Raw genomic sequence first — 18,209 nt, forward strand, 5'->3', positions numbered from 1 at the left:
GACCAGCCTGGCCAACATAGCAAGATCCCGTCTCAAAAAACAAAGAAACAAAACAAACCAATTCATTTGGTTTCCTTCGTACATCAACCGGTAACCTGAAGTAGCACAGTAGAGTAGCAAGAAGATGAGCTTGGAATCCGACAGACCTTCCATTTACTAGCTGGATGACCCTGGGGCTTTCTCAGCCTCAGCTTCTATGTCAGCAAAAATAGGGTTAATAATACCTGTCAGAGTATGAGGATGAGGATAAAGAAAGCATGTGAAAACCCTAGCACTGTGCCTGGTGCATGGAAGGTGCTTAGTAAGTACTGCTTTTATCCTGGACTCTCTTGCAGACTCTCATACCTTACCTGGTTTAGGAGAAGGAATGGGGTAACTAAGTAAATCTATGTCTTGTTTTTATTCCTTTCTCATCACTGTGAAAGTAACGTGGATAATGTCATAAATGATATGTAAACCATTTAAAAATACAGAATAATTTTCTTTGAAATGATCAACAATGGCTCTGCAAGAGGTTACTTCGTAGTATGTATGAAGGTATATTAAAGCCCATATGAAGGTGTATGAAAGCCCAGCAACAAAAAGGGAATGTGGTGATCTTTCTAAAATTTGGTGTGTTCAACTATCCGTAAAAGCATTTTGCAAGTAAAGTCACTATAATAACAAGTAACAGGTAGGAACAAAATTATAGAATAAGAGTTTCTCAAATTTTCATCATTAGGGTTCTTTTCAATATTTTTAATACTTTTTCTTATGGATTTCTTTAGTATTTTTTAAAGCCCTTCCTCTTCTTTGTTCTATAACATTTGTGCTAACTTCTATTGTATCATACATACTGCATTGGAAGTGACATACCTCAAAAGCATGAATCATTTTATTCCTCTTATAACCTCCCCACTCCATAGTGGACTCTCAAACAATATTTGCGGAGCTGAGAGCAAGAATTTATTTACATATGTTGACTATGTGATAATTCAAATAGATTTATCTTTATATATTGACTACATAATAATAGATAAGATGTATTGAACATTTTCTATGTTCAGATATCATAGAGTTTTTCAGTTAACAACTAATTTATTCTCACAATAAATCCTAAGTGTATATCATTATTTTCTCATTTTACTGATAAGAAAAATGAGATTAGGAGGGGCTAAGAGCACACAGCTATTTCATTGAAGACCTGGGATTAAAACCCAGGCACTTAAGCATGAGAACCCAAGTCCTTACCTATTACAATAAACTGCTTTTACTACAAACTATGTGTTTGTTGTTTACCTGTTATTGTTGCCATTAAGCAGATTCATTTTGCTTTCTCTAGAGAGAGTATGCTTAGTGGAAAGAGCCAACAGGTTTGGGAATCAGGCTGACCTGAGTTAAAATCATGATTCAGTCACCGAAAGCTGAGTGTCTTTGAGCAAACCTCTTACTTCTTACTGAGTGTCAGTTTTCTTATCCATAAAATGGGGATGATAGAAGCTGGATATGAAGATTGAATGAGGTGACAGAGGAAAGGTGTCTCGCATAGGATCTGGCACAAGGTAGCCACTCAGTTAGGTCATTATTACATTCGGAACTGAGGCTACTGCCCCTTACCAGAGTCTAAAGCCAGCTTTTGTTGTCTTGCACTGACATTTCCTTCTCTCTTGTTAAATAGATATGCTCCTCTTTCCTTCAGGTGTCATGGCCTTACAAGCCATCTGCATGCCAACACTTCCTTTGTATCCATCTCATCCCAGACCCTGACTTGAACTTCAGTCTGTGATATCCAACTGCCTCCTCAGTATTTCTTTTTGGATTTCTAAAAGGCATCTCAAACTCAGCATGAACAAAAACTCCTGATTCCAGTTCCCACTAAATTTACTCCTCCTATACTTTTCTCCATCTCAGCAAAAGGCAATTCCATGGAGAAGCTCCATAGTCACTCTTGATTCCTTCCATCATTTATATCCCACATCTGATCCATCAGTGACTCCTCTTTTCTCCAATTTCAACACATATCCAGAATCTGCCCACATGTCCCTCCATCTTCCACTCCTCCTCCCGCCAAATCCACTTTATCTCTCCCCTGCATTCCTGCAGTAGCTTCCCAACTGATCTCCTTGCCTTTGCTCTTGCGTCCTTCCCACAGGCTAGTCTCAACCCAGCAGCCCAGGTGAGCCTTCAAACATGTAAGTCAGGTCATGTCACCCTTCCGCTCAAAACCCTCTCACGCTTTCCCAACTCATTCAGGGTCAAAGCTTAAGTCCTCCAATGGCCTATAGAGCCTTACATGATTGGGTCCTGTTACTTTCCCGACCTAATCTTCTGCTACTCTCCCTCTTGCTTGTTCTGCCTCCATGACTTCTTGCTCCTTTGTGGATGTGTTATGCCTACTTCCTCTTTAGGGTCCCTGGCGTCTCCCCATGCCCGGATGAGTAAGTACTTGGCACATAGTAGGTGCTCAACAAATATTCTAAATGAATGGCTTGAATAATCATCTGGTTAAACACTGAGCTCACTTTGTATTGTGTGTCCCATGACTATGGCTCTTGCTTGCCCACCCCTCTACCTGTCGCTTTTGCTTTTCTAGCAGTGACATCCTGACTTTCCCACTATGCCTGGGAAACTTGGCGTTATCTACGATATCTACGAGAACTAGGATCAGGAAGATGAATCAGTTCCAAAGTAGTTCCTAACTCCAGGTTTCACCAACACTTTCATTTTTTTTTTTTTTTTTTTTTTTTTTGGTAGAGATGGAGTCTTGCTATGTCGCCTGGGCTGGTCTTGAACCCCAGGGCTCAAATGATCCTCCTGCCTCAGCCTTCCCAAAGTGTTGGGATTACAGGCGTAAGCCACCATGCTTGGCCTATTTTCATTATTTTCTCCAAACATTTTCTAGAAAAAGGAACAGTTAACTGACTCAGGAATTCCATTTTCTTACTAGACACCTATATACTTCTTTTGCAGTATTAACAGATGTAACGAAGGACACAGTTTATTCACAGATTCTCTGGATGACCGAGTAATGGTTGTAGATTCATCCTGCCGTGTGGTGTTCTTAAGGCATACAGAAAACAATTTTCTTTCTGCTTCCAATATTCCTTTTTTGCTAAAAAGGTCTACTTGGACACAGACCATTCTGGGTAACATCTTTTTCTACAAAAACCAGTGTGATAAACTGTCTCAACTGTGCCTCTGGAGGGCTGGGTCCCTGTTACATCCCCTGGTGCAATGGCTGCAGGTATAAAGGCAATTGAGTTCTTGAGAACGTGTTTTGGTACCTTACAAGGTGTTTTATGTAGAAACAGCAGGGTTTACCCTAAAAACAATTTGAGATCAAGCAAATACTATCCGTTTCCTTTGCCCCCCTTATAGGATTCTCCTAAATGAAGAGGGGTAGGATAGAGATCTTTAAAGGTGATTGAATACATTAGGGGCAATGACTTCTATTTACCGCAAGCTGGGATGTCACACAGATCAGACTTAAAGTTTTCATCCAAGGTGAAGCACCAGGGAGCTTCCTTCTGATTCCCTGGGTTGCGGCAGTAGGAATGGCCTCCATTCAGCTCTGGGAAACGAAGTGCGGTGAAGGTGTGTGTGTGTGGATACTGGGAATTCCACGGCTGGCACTGGCGCCCTGATTTGGTCACGCTGACGGTTCCCCGGTAGTCCACACCTGTGCTGTTATAACACTTGTGATCTGAAAAACACACAAAAGCCCAAACAATTAGAAAGAAACACAGGAAATGCTAGAGCTCTCCTCTAGCCAGCAGTTTCTGGAGGGGAGGGCAGGTAATTAACCTGTGGCCACAGCTTCCCTGCTGGTCAGGGGCCATGCAGGGCAATCTCCCTGCTTTGCTGGGCTTGGACCCAGGGCCTGCCTTGCAGTTACATTCCTGGGAGGATTTAAAGCTTTTGCTTCAGTAATAAAATCAGTATTCTAAAAGTATTTTTAACATTGAACACAGAAGAAATCGGAACTGGGGTAGGACCTAGGGGCACAGAAGTAATTTCCTAGTGAATGGTTCAAGGAAGGTTCAAGCCAAACTTTTCCTTCCATTCTGATTGACAGCTTTAGACATGAATCATGTAATAAGGAATCTAGTTGGTATTGTAATTCACAGAACATGCTTATTAGAGGCTGTGCATTCTGGGTTTCTAACAAAAGTTAGGGCTATCTCTGTGCTGATGGGGTCAGCACCCTTGAGAAGCAGATCCCATTAAGTAGCCCTCCCAGGTAGCCACAGGGACTTAAAGCACTGCAGAATCTGTACAGTTGAACTGAATTGGAGTTTGGAGAAGTAATGACAATGACAATAATGATGCTACTGAGCCCTTACCATGTGTTAAGCATTTTAGATGCATTCATTTACTTAACTCATAAAATAGCATTAATGACCAAATGGAAACTAAAAAATTGCCACTGAGATTAATTCTAGATGAAAGGGAAATGTACACTGAAATAGTCTTTTGCTTGGTGGTGTTGAGTGGGTAGGGGATGGAGGCAAACCCATCTATATCTTTAAAATAGTGGTATGATATGGTTTGGGTCTGTGTCCCCACCAAATCTCCCTAATCCCCAGTGTTGGAGGTGGGGCCTGGTGGGAGGTGATTGGATCATGGGAGCAGGTTTCTTGTGAATGGTTTAACACCAACCCCCCTTGGTACTGTCCTTGGGATAGTGAGTAAGTTCTCATTCTCATGGCCGTTTAAAAGCGTAGTGTGGCACCTCCCTACTCACTCTCTCTTTCTCCTGCTCCTGCCATGTAAGAAGCTTGCTCTCCCTTCACCTTCTGCCATGATTAGAAGCTTCGTGAGGACTCCTCAGAAGCAGAAGTTGCTATACTCCCTGTACAGCCTGCAGAACCACACGTGAATCAATTAAACTTCCTTTCTTTATAAATTACCCAGTTTCAGGTATTTCTTTATAGCAATGCAAGAATGTGCTGATACTTGCTATAATACACTTACCATGATGTGTACCATTAGTGCATTTATTTAGTACATTCACAATATTGTACAACCATCACCACTATAGGTTCTAGAATACTTATAGTACCCTAAAAGGAAACCCCATATCTATTAAACAGTCACTCTCCACTACCCCTAGCCTGGCCCCTGGTAACCACTAATCTGAATTCCGTCTATATGGATTTATCGATTCTGGAAATTTCATGTAAATGGATCATACAATGGTGTCTGGCTTCTTTTACTTAGTATAATGTTTTCCAGATTCACCCAGGTTTGTAGCATGTATCTGTATTTCATTTCTTTTTGTGGATAAATAATGTTTCACTGTGTGGATATACCACAATTTGTTTAACCGCTCCTCTACTGATGGACATTTGGGTCGTTTCCACCCTTTGGCTACTGTAAATAGTGTTGTTATAAACATTCTCATATGAGTTTTTGTTTGAACATCTGTTTTCAGTTCTTTTGATTACATACTCAGGAGTAGAATCGCTAGGTCATATGGTAATTCTATGTTTAAGTTATTGAGAAACCAGCTCCCATATTTTAAAATTATTGTCTTCATGAAGCTTCTTGTAGATAACTATGTCTAATCCACCACTGAATGCTCAGGCACAGTACTCAGCCCATTGGAAAACAATTTGATTAACAGTATGAAAATCACTATGGGTTAAGGTCCAGCTTTCCCTGTGCCATGAGGTTGCTGACCCTTAGAACAGCACAGAAGGTCAGGGGCTACCACTTACTTTTATTTATAGGGTCTGCCATGGGAATTCCAATCCGGATACAGTTTGCAGCTTCTGGGCTCTCTGGCTGGGGGAGATCTTCACAGTTTGGCAGTTTCAGCCTCATCAGAATCATGGGATTTGATCTTGCAAAAATGTACTCTGTTTGACACAGGACATTTTCCAGGATTTCACATTCATCGCGACACAAGTCACGGGGCTTTGGGACGGATGAAGTTTCATCACAGTATGGGAAGGCATAGTGGCACAGGGAAGGAATGGCGAACTGAGAACACTTATCAGATAAGTGACTGGAAGTGCCAATCATAGTGAAGGCAGCTGGAAAACAAACACAATTATTAACTCCCAGAGGCCAGGGTTTATCTTCCTTGGTTATCTCGTCAACAGATATCAGATATAAATACACATTGCGAGGAATCCACTGTGCTGAAACAGACAAGGCCCAGAGAAGGAGATTCATTTCAGATGTCTAAGCAGCTTACTTTCACTGGCTTGAAAAAAACCATTTTGACTACAAAGTTGAAAAAACAGGATTAAATTACATATGTACCGTTTCCTAATACAAAAATTAATTAGGTTAAAGTACAATATATTTTTCATTTTTTTACTATAAAGCAATCGAACTTTGTGTTTCATCTGGTGCTTTTTATTGGTTTTGTGAGGCTTCTAAAACATCTGACAGCTGTAGGGACAGAACTTGTTTCTGCAGTGGCTGAGCCTGAGCACAGGATCCAGTTCTGTGTCTTGCTGGATGGCAAGAGTTGCTGGATGACTTAGGGTAACTTGCTTAATTTCTATGTGGCTTAAATACTTTCTACTACTGAAAATGAGGCAACTTACTTGGAAGTTCTCAAAGAGCACAGTGCAATTGTTCCAAGGCGTATCATCGAATATTAGTGGTTCCTTAGCTTAATCTCCTACCAGTAGGGTAAGATGCACAAAAAGTGCACCAGCCTACCTTTGAATACCGCTATTGACAAGGAGCTTACACCTTACAAGGCAATCTATGAGGTTGTTGATACATTATTTCCCCAAGTATGTTGCTCAGAACATTAATTGTGTGAAATAGAATAGTGCTTGAGAAATAAGCCAACAAGTTTGGGAAACGCTGGGATAAACAAAGGTAAATGAATTTTTTAAAAAACTGTGATACTTTCCACCAGGCTGATACCCGTTAGAAATCTCCAAGAGAGGATTTTTATAAATAGGTTACCAATTATTTACATCAAAACTTCCACTTTTTTTTTTTTTTTTTTTTTGAGACAGTGTCACTCTGTCACCCAGGCTGGAATGCAGGGTTACGCTCTTGGCTCAGTGCAACTTCTGCCTCCCAGGTTCAAGGGATTCTTGTACCTCAGCCTCCCGAGTAGCTGGGACTACAGGCACGTACCACTAGACCCAGCTAATTTTTATATTGTTTTTTAGTAGAGATGGGGTTTTGCTATGTGGGCCAGGCTGGTCTTGAACTCCTGGCCTCAAATGATCCACCCACCTCAGCCTCCCAAAGTGCTGGGATTACAGGAGTGAGCCACTGTGCCTGGCCCAAAATGTCTACTTGTTTTTGTGGATATTCAGTTAAAAGTACGTTAAGGCATTCTTACATTAGGTTGAAATGGGTGTTTAACAGCACCTCTCTGTCAGTCCTACTGCTCTTTGAAATTTCAGAGTTTTCTTCCTGCTGAAATGAGGGCTTCAGAAAATGGCAACTACCTATTCCTATAGTTGCTTCTTTTGGTTGGTTAAAGAGTCCTCTGGGTTGCTGAGGCAGGAGAATGGCGTGAACCTGGGAAGCGGAGCTTGCAGTGAGCCGAGATCGCGCCACTGCACTCCAGCCTGGGTGACAGAGCAAGACTCCGTCTCAAAAAAAAAAAAAAAAAAATCCTCCCCCGTCTTCCCCCTGGCCTCCTCTCAGTTCCTTCACATTCCTCATAGCACATAGCTTCCGCATAGCTTCTGGATATTTTGCTGTTCTATGTTTCTGCCTTGGGTTTGTTCTTACCTCTCCTAGGGTTGCCAGATAAAGAACAAGACAATGGTTACATTTCCATTTCAGATAAATATTTATGACATACTTATACTAAGTATTTGTTGTTTATCTGAAATTCAAATGTAACTGGGTATCCTGAATTTTCATTTGCTAGATATGGCAACCTCATTAGAATCTCACGAAGGCAATGTGAACGGATTTCAAAGGGTACGTGACACAGAGGCATCGTAACTACACTAATGGAAGGGGACAAAGCAGCTGTAAGCACCAGAATGATGCATGCAAAATCCTACAAGGTAGCCTATGCTACCTTAACTCATGTGTGCTAGCAAGTGCTTCGCTACTAGATTTCCATCAAAAGGATACTTTCAATTAAGAAAAACGAAGGGTGAAATACTGAAAGCTAGAGCAAGAAGAGAGGGATGGTCATCTTGCCTCATCACTCACTTCACAGATGAAGAAGGGGACTTTTTGGGAAAGTAATCGATTTCCCCAAAGTTCACTATCATAATAGTTCCGGGATGAGCGTCCAGAATTCTAAACTCTAAATTCATCCCCTCTCAGTCGACATCACGTTGCTTCTAAACAGTAAGCTCTGTGAGGGCAGAGATGTACCTGGCTTATTTACACACCATCATCTCTCCCATTCAGGTTCAGTCCTGGTACACTGAAAGCACTTAATAATATTTATTGAGTGTTTGAATGAATGTGAGATTTTGCAAAGCTTCCTTTTCCTCTAAGAGCAACCTTCAATAAATTACTTTAATGTAAATTCCAGAGCACAGAGATCATGTCTCATGCTTTTTTATGGTCCTGCTCCCAACCCCCATGCCGAGCTTAATCCTTTGTCAAGAGAGGAGCTCAATAAAACTTTTGGTGAGAAAAATAGTTATTCAAGGGACAAATATAATTTCACTGGTGCTACTTACCTGTGATCTGATTTTCTATTTCCCCTTGCATGTGCAAAGACTCCATGTAGACGGTGCGGTTGCCAATAAATCTTGCACATGCAATCCCTCTGTATGGCTGACAGAATCCATCTTCTTCATACTCATCTCTGAAAGAAAGCACAGACAGACATCAGCTGATGCACCACATACATACAGGGCACGGCAAGCTCTGACTGCATGATACCCTAAATAGTCACTAGGGGGCACAGTTGGGCACAATATACAAAAGACTGGGCTAAGGAATTGGGGGCTTTTGCTCAGTTCTTAAAACATCTGTTGGTCATATTGGTCAAGTTTCCTACACCCCCAGAAAGTCGTCCTGAAGCACAAAATCATCCTTAAATATGGGAGAAAATGCTTTTATTTTCGCAGCTGGTGGTGGACTGGAAGATGATGTAGTTATAGGAGTCAAGAGGAAATGAGTTGGAAATCTGGGCACATGTTCTGCAGTTTTTTGTTTTTTAAGCACAGATTATTTCTGCTTAATTTGCTACAAAGGCGTGGGCGAATTAGCCACCAGATCCACTCCAACTGACATGTCAATTAGGGGGATCCATGGGGTGAGAAGCTGGGGGCAGCTGGGAAGAAACCTGACGGCAGCTCAGTTAGGTGGCTCTTCACTGCTTAACCTCCATTATCTCTACCCTGCCCAAAGAGGCCAGGGCAAACCATGGCCTGGAGAGTTTGAATTGAGGCACTAAATCCAAGGAAATCTAGAGAAAATGTCCATGGAAATTTTGCTTTCATGCTTCCCTAAAATTTTAAAAAATAGTCTTACTACAATTTTGTGGCCTCAAAATTATAATAGTTTTTTAAAAGAAGGGGTGGTAGATTTCATCTTGAAGACAGAGGGACACCAGAAATGACATGATTCATGTGCCAGGTAAAAGGACTGGAGATCTAAAACTGGAGATGAGGACCCAAGATGGTAGGCTCAACCTGAAAGGGCAGAGGCTACCATCTCCCACGAGGGCCTACGAGGAGCACAAGATCCCCCCAGTGCAGAACATCCAGCTGTTTCTCAAAGGCAGACCATAGCCAAACCAAAGTCTGCCTGCCACGTGTATGGGTTGACTTCAACCCTGGATGCTCCTCCTCAATATATCATTTCAAAAAAAAAAAAAAAAAAAAAATACCGTTTTTCCTCTTTGGTTTCTTCTAAGTAAAAATCCCTCAGAGCAAAGTCAGGAGAACAAAATTCTCTTCCTGAGTTTAACATTTGGGTGCCCTTAGGCAAGCTGTCTGAGCCCTCTGAGCCACAATTTTCTCATCTACAAGTTGGACACAGTAACTGACTTCTCTGCCCTACAAAGGAAAGTCATGACGATCCCATCAGATAATGTAAAAGCTTTTTTAAATTGTAGAGATAACATATGGCTGTTCTTAAAGTATTTACAATGACCAAAGAAGACATTTATTTAAAAGACAGTTATTTACTAAGCTCCTACATCGTAAGAGGGACTGTGGTTAGTGCTGTGGTGCTGCACTTCCCACTTGAAGGTCTAGTGCAGGAGTCTAGCAAGTCAAAGGATAGCAGCAAACCAAGTGGAAAAATCACCTGATAGGACACTAATTTCTGCTTCTCTCTACTCCCATTCATTAAAAGAATCATTTTAAAGGTGAAGGTGGGGGAAGTATCTTCAGTTTAGTCCTGAAAATAGTTTGTATTGCAAAGCTCTTAAAAACTTAACCTTTAAATACACATACAAATGAATATATCATATACCTGACATAAAGACATTGAAATTTTACTGTTGCACAATCCTGCAAGCACTCCACATGTTTACTTTCATAAATCCTAGAGTAATGCTGAAGGCTTTTTGGCTTAAATTTTACTTGGGTTGTAAAATTAACCCAACTTTTATTGGGTAACTAATACCATAAACCTATGGGGAGAAAGAAGGTTCTTGATGACCTACACTTGGATCTTGGAAACCTAAGTACAGAGACCAGAATACACCCCCATGCCACCCCCTGCTATTACAGATGACGCTTTTCTATCCCTAGGCATTAGCAGAGCCCTGGATTTTTAAGGTGTCATTATGAGAACACTTCTTTCTCCCCCACATTAAACTCTCAAGGCTTCAATTTATATCTCTCGGGAGGACAAAACCCTGGAATTACCCCCACATATAAATCCCCAACCTACTGGGAGTTCCCATATTTTATGTGTGAGGCTTAGGCTAAACTTCTTACCACCTTTCCAGTTCATGACTCTTAAAAAGACTCTGAATGCTTTTTTTTTTTTTTTTTTCAGAATAAAATGGAATGCAATTCCTTGGCTGCACATTTCTTATCAAGGGCTTAGAGCTGCAGGTGTATTAAATTTTTGACTATTCCCAGAATTCCTCCTATCCTGTTCAGTCTCCTGGGGGACAGATTTTTTAAAAAGAAAACAAAAAAACCCAAAACCGGTATGTACTGTTATCTGCTGGGGAGTGGCTCTGTCTCGGCTCCTTGTGAGAATCGCCTTGGCAGCACATTGGGAGGCCGAGGCAGGTGGATTATCTGAGGTCAGGAGTTCAAGACCAGCCTAGTCAACATGGTGAAACCTCATCTCTACTAAAAATACAAAAATTAGTTGGGTGTGGTGGCAGGTGCCTGTAATCCCAGCTACTCAGGAGGCTGAGGTAGGAGAACCCAGGAGGCGGAGGTTGCAGTGAGCCAAGATCATGCCACTGCACTCCAGCCTGGGTGACAGAGTGAGACTATCTCAAAAAAAAAAAAAAAAAAAAAAGAAAAGAAAAAATCTCCTTGAGAAGCTTTAGGAAATACCAATGCCCAGGTCCCACCTTAGACCTATTAAATCATAGTCTCTGGGGATGAGGCTTAGGTACCCATGCTTAAAGAAACCTACCAGGTGATTTGAATGTGGTTGAGAACCACAACACTAAAAAAAAAAACCAAACATGTATCGAGTGTCTGCTGCTCTGGGCTGGGTACTGTGTTAGGTGCTTTCCTCAAAGCAGCCCCTGATGAGCTATTGTCCTTATTTTATGAGGGAGAAACTCAAAGTTATTTAAACTCAAAGTTAAGTAACTTGCTCAAATTCACAAAGCCAGTCAGTGGTGGAGCTAGGATTTAAACTGAAACTCAAGATGAGGCCACTATCCCATGTTGTTAGGTCTGTAACTATGTTCTGCTTTTCAATACTACTCTTAGTTAAATCAGCCTAATCGAGAAGGAGACTTATAATGAGTCTTGATTCTGTACCATATACTACTAAGTTTCATATACTTCTAAAACAGATACTAAGTCATTTAATCCCAACAACAATCTTATGAAGAAGGTAAAGATGTAATTATTCCCATTTTACAGATGAGAAAAGTGAGAGTCAGAAAGCATAGAGAACTTACCCAAAGTTACACAGCAAGTAGTAGAGCTAGATTTGCCCTAAACAGTGTTTCTAACCACACTCTCTAGCTTCTTTCCAAGTAGTTTGGTGATGGAGCTTTTGCAATGCTTACAGGGGCTTTCTGCTGTGGAGAAGCTTTGGGGTATGCTGGGTGGTAAAAGGTTTTCTTTTAAACATAAAGTCAAAATCACTTTTCATTCTTTTCCATTTTTCCCCACTGGCTTTGGCTGGAGGGGAACAAATGCTCCTCCAGCATTAATCAGCTTTATGCTTTTTTTCCGGCTCACACTTCTTTCATCATTGATGTCTTCCTGCCTCCCTCCACACTCAGCAAATTAAAAATGTGAAGCAAGTGGCAAGGCAGCAAAAGTGCAAGGGCACTTGCCATGAGTGTGCCCAAGGCTGCATGCAACGGAGAAGAAAAGTGCATTGGGAAAGGGCAAATGGAATTTGGCCATTCATCACAGTGGCTGGCACCAGCGTGCACCGGCTGCCTCACCGTGATGTCAAGCTGCAGGGGTGCTTTGTGATGGGAACTCTTGTTTCTCATAAAGGTAACTGAGTAACCATGTTGCCAGCCTCTACAACCTGCCACATTCTCTGCCATGGGATTGGGAAACACAAATGGGGTCTGCACTCCACCTCCAGGGTCTCCTCCTTCTCCAGGGCAAGGAGCTTATGAAGGATACTTGAAGAATGCTAAAAGGGATTGTGGAACACTGCGGCAGCAAAAGGAGTGCACATCTAGGAATGACTGCAGAGCAAGGGAAGGAAATGCTGTTCTACAGACACTTTATAATCTAGTTCTTGTCAGCTTTTCCAGCTTCCTTCCCTACCAGACAAGCCTACGAGCCTGATGATACCAGTCATATGGATGATCTTGCTAGTCTCAAACCACAGGATGCACTTTGATGCTGATGTGTTGTGGCCCATGCTCATCCTGAGGGCTGGCATGCCCTCCACCCTCTCATTCACCTTGTGAATGTTCTCATCTTTAAGATCCAAATGCCCCTACCTTCTCTGGAAAGTTAGTTACTCACTAACCCCACCCATTCCCAGTACTTTCATCAAACCATTCCACAGATTTCCAGTTTCATATACTATTTAATCTGTTTAGCGCCCATCTTACCACTGACTGGCCAACAGAACTAGAAGAGATGAGGAGACTGTCCCAGGCTAGCCCACCAACGTGGACCCTTCTCCATACCAGGAGTATCCTCTAAATTGGAAGCCATTTTCTCCCTCATCAGAATATACAGGGTATGGGCAGACATAGCTGAACTGATTGGTACTGACAAATTTGGTCTTAAAATGTTCTTTTTGGGGATAATTTCAGTTAAAATGCCTACCTCTCCTTTTCTTTCCTTTTCTTTTTTTTTTTTTGAGAAGGAGTCTCGCTCCCATTGCACAGGCTGGAGTGCAGTGGCACAATCTCAGCTCACTGCAACCACCACCTCCCAGGTTCAAGCAATTCTCCTTCCTCAGCCTCCTGAGTAGCTGGGATTACAGGCATGTGCCACCACGCCTGGCTAATTTTTGTATTTTTAGTAGAGACAGGTTTTCACCATGTTGGCCAGGCTGATCTCGAACTCCTGACCTCAGATGATCCACCTGCCTCAGCCTCCCAAAGTGCTAGGATTACAGGCATGAGCCACCATGCCCAGCCTTCTACCTCTTCTTAATGAGAAGAGAATGGATGCAGAGGGACTTTCCTGACTGTAAAATCTCACTTAAACCGAATAATTGAAAACAGGTACTCAAACACATACACTTGTACACAAATGTGCAGAGCAGCACTATTCACAATAGTCCAAAGGTGGGAACAGCTCAGGTGTTCATCAACAGATGAATGGATAGAAAAAAGGTGGTAGATACATACAATAGACTGTATTATTCAGCCATGAAAAGTGAATGAGGTACTGAAACAGGTTATGATGTGGGAGAGCCTCAAAAACATGCTAAGGAAATAAACCGAACAAAAAGGGCACATATTGTATAATCCCATTTATAAGAAATATTTAAAATAGATAAGTCTTTGGAGAAAAGCAGATTGGTGGTTGCTAGGGGCTGGGGAACAGGGAGGAATGAGAAGCAGCTGCTTAGTGGGCATGGAATTTTATTTTGAGATGATGAAAATGTTTTGGAACTAGACAGATGTGGTGGTTACACAACCTTATGAATATACTAACTACTATTGACTTATTCTTTTTAATATGGTTAATTCTGGCTGGGTGCAGTGGCTCACGCCTATAATCCCAGCACTTTAGGAGATCAAGGTGGGAGGATCGATTGAGGCCTGGAGTTCAAGACCAGCCTGGGCAACATAGTGAGGCTCTGTCTCTACAAAACTAAAAATAAAAAAATTAGCAGGGCATGGTGGCACACACACATAGGCCTATCTACTCAGGGGGCTGAGGCAGGAGGATTGCTTGGGTCCAGAAGTCCGAGGCTGCAGTTAGCCATGATCGTACCACTGCACTCCAGCCTGGGTGACAGAGCAAGACCATCTCTTTAAAAAAATAACGATAATAAAATATATAATAAAATAAAATGGTGAACTCTACATTATGTGAATTTCACTGTAATTTAAAAAAATATCATTTACACAAGGGCCAAGGTAGAGGGAGCTTGGAAGAGGGCCAATGGTTGCAAATTCAAGCCTCGAGATGGGGGAGGTTGTGGGGTAGCTTTGTAAGTCACTTCCAAGCAGACTAATCTGATATAAGCATGAGCAGTTCACTCAGTATAGCAGGTTCCTTTGTTCTGATTCTCATGGCTCTTCAAATGGAATGCCAGGGACAGTGGCTCAGCAATCCCACAGCATGGCAGCTTCACAGGGACAGAGTGCAGTGAATTAATAACCCAACATCTCTTACCTCTGAATTTATCCCCCCAGCCCCTTTCATAGACGCTGTTTTAAGCCATGGAGAGGAAATCACATCAAGATGGCTGCCCCTAAAACCCCTGAAGGAAAGTCATCACACAGCTCAAAGAGATGCAGGGTCCACAGGTTTGCTCAGTGGGCAGTTTACTAAAGTGGGAATTACTTTCTGTCATGTGGATAGTAATTTCTCTTTACCCAAGCAAACACAACTTACTCATGCTTTCCCAAAAGACCATCACGGCCATGAATAAATGGAAAATACCCCTTTTTAAAACTTGTGAATCAGGCCATCTATTAGCAGATCTGGTTAAAAGCATGACCACATAACAGCTCTAGTAACCTCGAGCTGAGTGTGAAGCTTCCCACTTCAGAGGCAGGGTTCTTCTCCCTTGGGAGGGGCAAACAGATCTCTTAAGGTAAAAAGAGTCCTGGCTTTTAATAAAATGGGGCTACATTATAAAACTAAGGATCCAAGTAAAAGATGCAGAATTATTCCAATGTAGATAGAAGATCAGAGACACAGACACTTTTAAGAACAGATTATAATTGGAGGTGGTCTGAAAAGTTACCTCCTATCCCAACCCACCTCCTTCCTCTTTCTGAGGAGACTTCAAGCCGGGAAGCAACCTTGGTTAACAGCTAACCAGGAGGAGGGGGCATCATTTAAATCTTATCAGCTCTAGCTGCACACACCTTGAAATGATGGCCCTGGGAGAGGCAGCATCTGGACAGGTGTAGGCAGAGACATGGAAAGGGAAGGCTGGGGAGGGTGAGCATCCAGGAAGGGGAGCTGTCGGGAGCACCAAAAGCAGACTTCGCCTCAGGCTGGCTGTGGTCAAGAGATTACAGGTTAAATATGTGATCCTGAAGTTATCTCACAAACTCTCCTTTCTAAAGACCAGTCTGAAAATGGGCATCAAAAAGTACGTGTTAACATACTTGACCTTTAAGGTCAATTTTCAAAGGGAGCCAATCGAGGCATGTCAACCCAGAGGGCCAACAACTCACAGAGAAACCTTAAATCTATAGGGTTGAGAATTCAGCTAACCCTTACATCCCTTTTTCTTTTATTGGAATGCCTTTGTAAGCATAAGCAATTTTGAGGTGACTGTATTGAATATCACATGTAGGTTCCCACACCTGGTCAGTGACAATTTGGTTAACATTTATTCGCTTAGCTAAAGAGTCCCTCGCCCTGTTTCATACCACCTTTTTTCTTTAAAAAATTAAATCAAATTTTTGAAGTTTTTTTCCCTTGGCTATGAACCATTAAAACAAACAGATGAATAACGTTCTGTCATAGTTTCCAGAGCAGCACATAAGAGTTACTTGTGTCCAACTCAGAAAAGAGAAGGCATTGGCTTTGCTTCATAGTGATGTTTGGAAACACAAGGGTTTGCATTTCACTTGGAGCAGCAGCAGAATTACCCAGGCTTGTATCTCACAAACGTAATTTGAGGGAAAATTACATGTGTACTATATTTTATTCCTATTTAAACACACATTTGAAATGATAGGACTGCACTAGTACGGTATTTGCAAGAATACAGAAGATTGCTAATCAAAAGAATGAGTGATTTTTACTGTCTTCAATTTACTGAGGTTTTCAGGGTAGGGGCGGCCTTGCACCTTCTAAGAATGCTTTGGATGTTTTTACTTTTCCTCTGTTAAGGGCCTGCTTTGCCCCCAACGTTAGGCTGAAGCTGGAAATGCATAGGTGACACTTTGAGTCCCCGAGTTCAGGGCCCCCGAGTTCTTATTAGAGACCCTTTGGATGTGCTTTGGCAGTTCTCCAAATATTAGACATTCAAACCACCCCCTTAAATTGCCTATTGAGAATAATGGGACTTTAGAATAATATGAAATTCACACATACCAATCTGGGCAGATTTTCTACCACAGATGTTACTGGAATTGCTTTGATTTTTTTTTTTTTTCTTTCCTTTTATGCCTTTGGCCATGGATTGAAAAAAGAGAAGGTTTGTGGAAAGAGTGGTAAATGGAATTTAGGGACATCTTAGGAGGGTTTTAATTTCATCTTACTACTCAGAAGTGGGGTGAAACCCAATCCCCAATTCTTGCTTTTCTGTTTCATCTCAGCTTTGTTTCCCATTCCTTCTGCTGATGGTGGTTACAAAAGACTACTGGCCTCCGTAAAAAGCAGTGGTGAGTTTAATGCCTCTCTGTACCCTCAACTCCAACACCCACCCAAAAGCAATACAGAGATGCCCATGTCACAGGTACAATCTTACAAATTTTTATAATTTCAGAAGCAGCAATTCACACTAAAATAATGATTAATTTGTAATGCACAGATTTGTCCTGTTCCTCTGTTTCAATCCTCCTAAAGGCTTCCCTTGTCATGCTAAGTAAAACTGGCATCTTTACATTGTCCTTACATCATCTTCTCCTGCCCCACCTCGCCTCTCTGACCTCATGCCCTGCCACTGCCCCCTGCCCCTTACTTGATTATTACCTATTGTATTAATATTTAGTCTCATCGGGCATACTCTGTATTGATATATTCAATTGTTTATTGTTTAAAAACAAACTTCATGGGAATAGGAACTTTGTTTTGGTCACTGCTATGTCCCTAATGGCCAGAATAGTGCCTATTAAGTATCAACTTGTTGATAAATGTTTAATAAGTGAATTAAATCTCTCCCACTTTTTAATTTCTGTGTGGTGGCAGCAAAGAGGGACCCTCTAGCAATCTGAAATGTGTAGTCAATCTCTCTACTTCCCCACCCCAGCCACCCAACTCCCCATGCATTTTTCTTTATTTTTTGAGACAGGATCTCACTCTGTCACCTAGGCTGGACTGCGGTGGTGAGATCACGGCTCACTGCAGCCTCAAACTTCCAGGCTTAAGTGATCTTCCTGCCTCAGCCTCCTGAGTAGCTGGAACTACAGGCTTGCACCACCATGCCTGGCTAGTTTTTTCACTTTTTCTTTTTTGGAGACACAGGGTCTTGCTATGTTTCCCAGGCTGGTCTTCAACTCCTGAACTCAAGCAATCCTCCTACCTTGACCTTCCTAAGTGCTGAGATTACAGGCATGAACCACCATACCTGGCCTCCCCATTCATTTAGTTTTGCTAAATGGAAGAAATAATGAGAAGAGGAAGAGGGGCAGCTTCTAAGAGTAGCAACCTTGAAAACTAAATTTGCTTCCAAAGAAATTCTTGAATTTGACCACTTTCTTCCCTCCTGGTTCAGGTCCCCACCACCTCTCAACTGCCCCTCACTGAGAGCCCTGCCTCCAGTCTTCCACTCTTCCAATCCATCCTCCAAAGGCTGCAAAAGGCCATTTAAGGTAGAAATCTGTGTCACTG

At 41.9% G+C, this 18,209-nt stretch overlaps 1 protein-coding gene across 10 annotated transcripts in view; it reads right to left on the minus strand.

Moving 5' to 3' along the window:
• The window catches only part of LOC105495194 (receptor tyrosine kinase like orphan receptor 1), a 410,216-nt gene that overhangs the window by 34,875 nt on the left and 357,132 nt on the right, over nt 1–18,209 (minus strand). For all 10 annotated transcript variants that reach the window (XM_011764482.3, XM_011764483.3, XM_011764488.3 and 7 more), the window contains 3 exons: nt 8,616–8,743; nt 5,700–6,017; nt 3,437–3,682 (listed from right to left, as the gene is read on the minus strand). In XM_011764482.3, coding sequence (XP_011762784.1) covers nt 3,437–3,682; nt 5,700–6,017; nt 8,616–8,743 — 692 coding nt within the window. The remainder of the gene's footprint in view (nt 1–3,436; nt 3,683–5,699; nt 6,018–8,615; nt 8,744–18,209) is intronic.

Source organism: Macaca nemestrina, chromosome 1 (genome assembly GCF_043159975.1).
Source record: "Macaca nemestrina isolate mMacNem1 chromosome 1, mMacNem.hap1, whole genome shotgun sequence".
In the NCBI taxonomy this organism is placed as follows: Eukaryota; Metazoa; Chordata; class Mammalia; order Primates; family Cercopithecidae; genus Macaca; species Macaca nemestrina.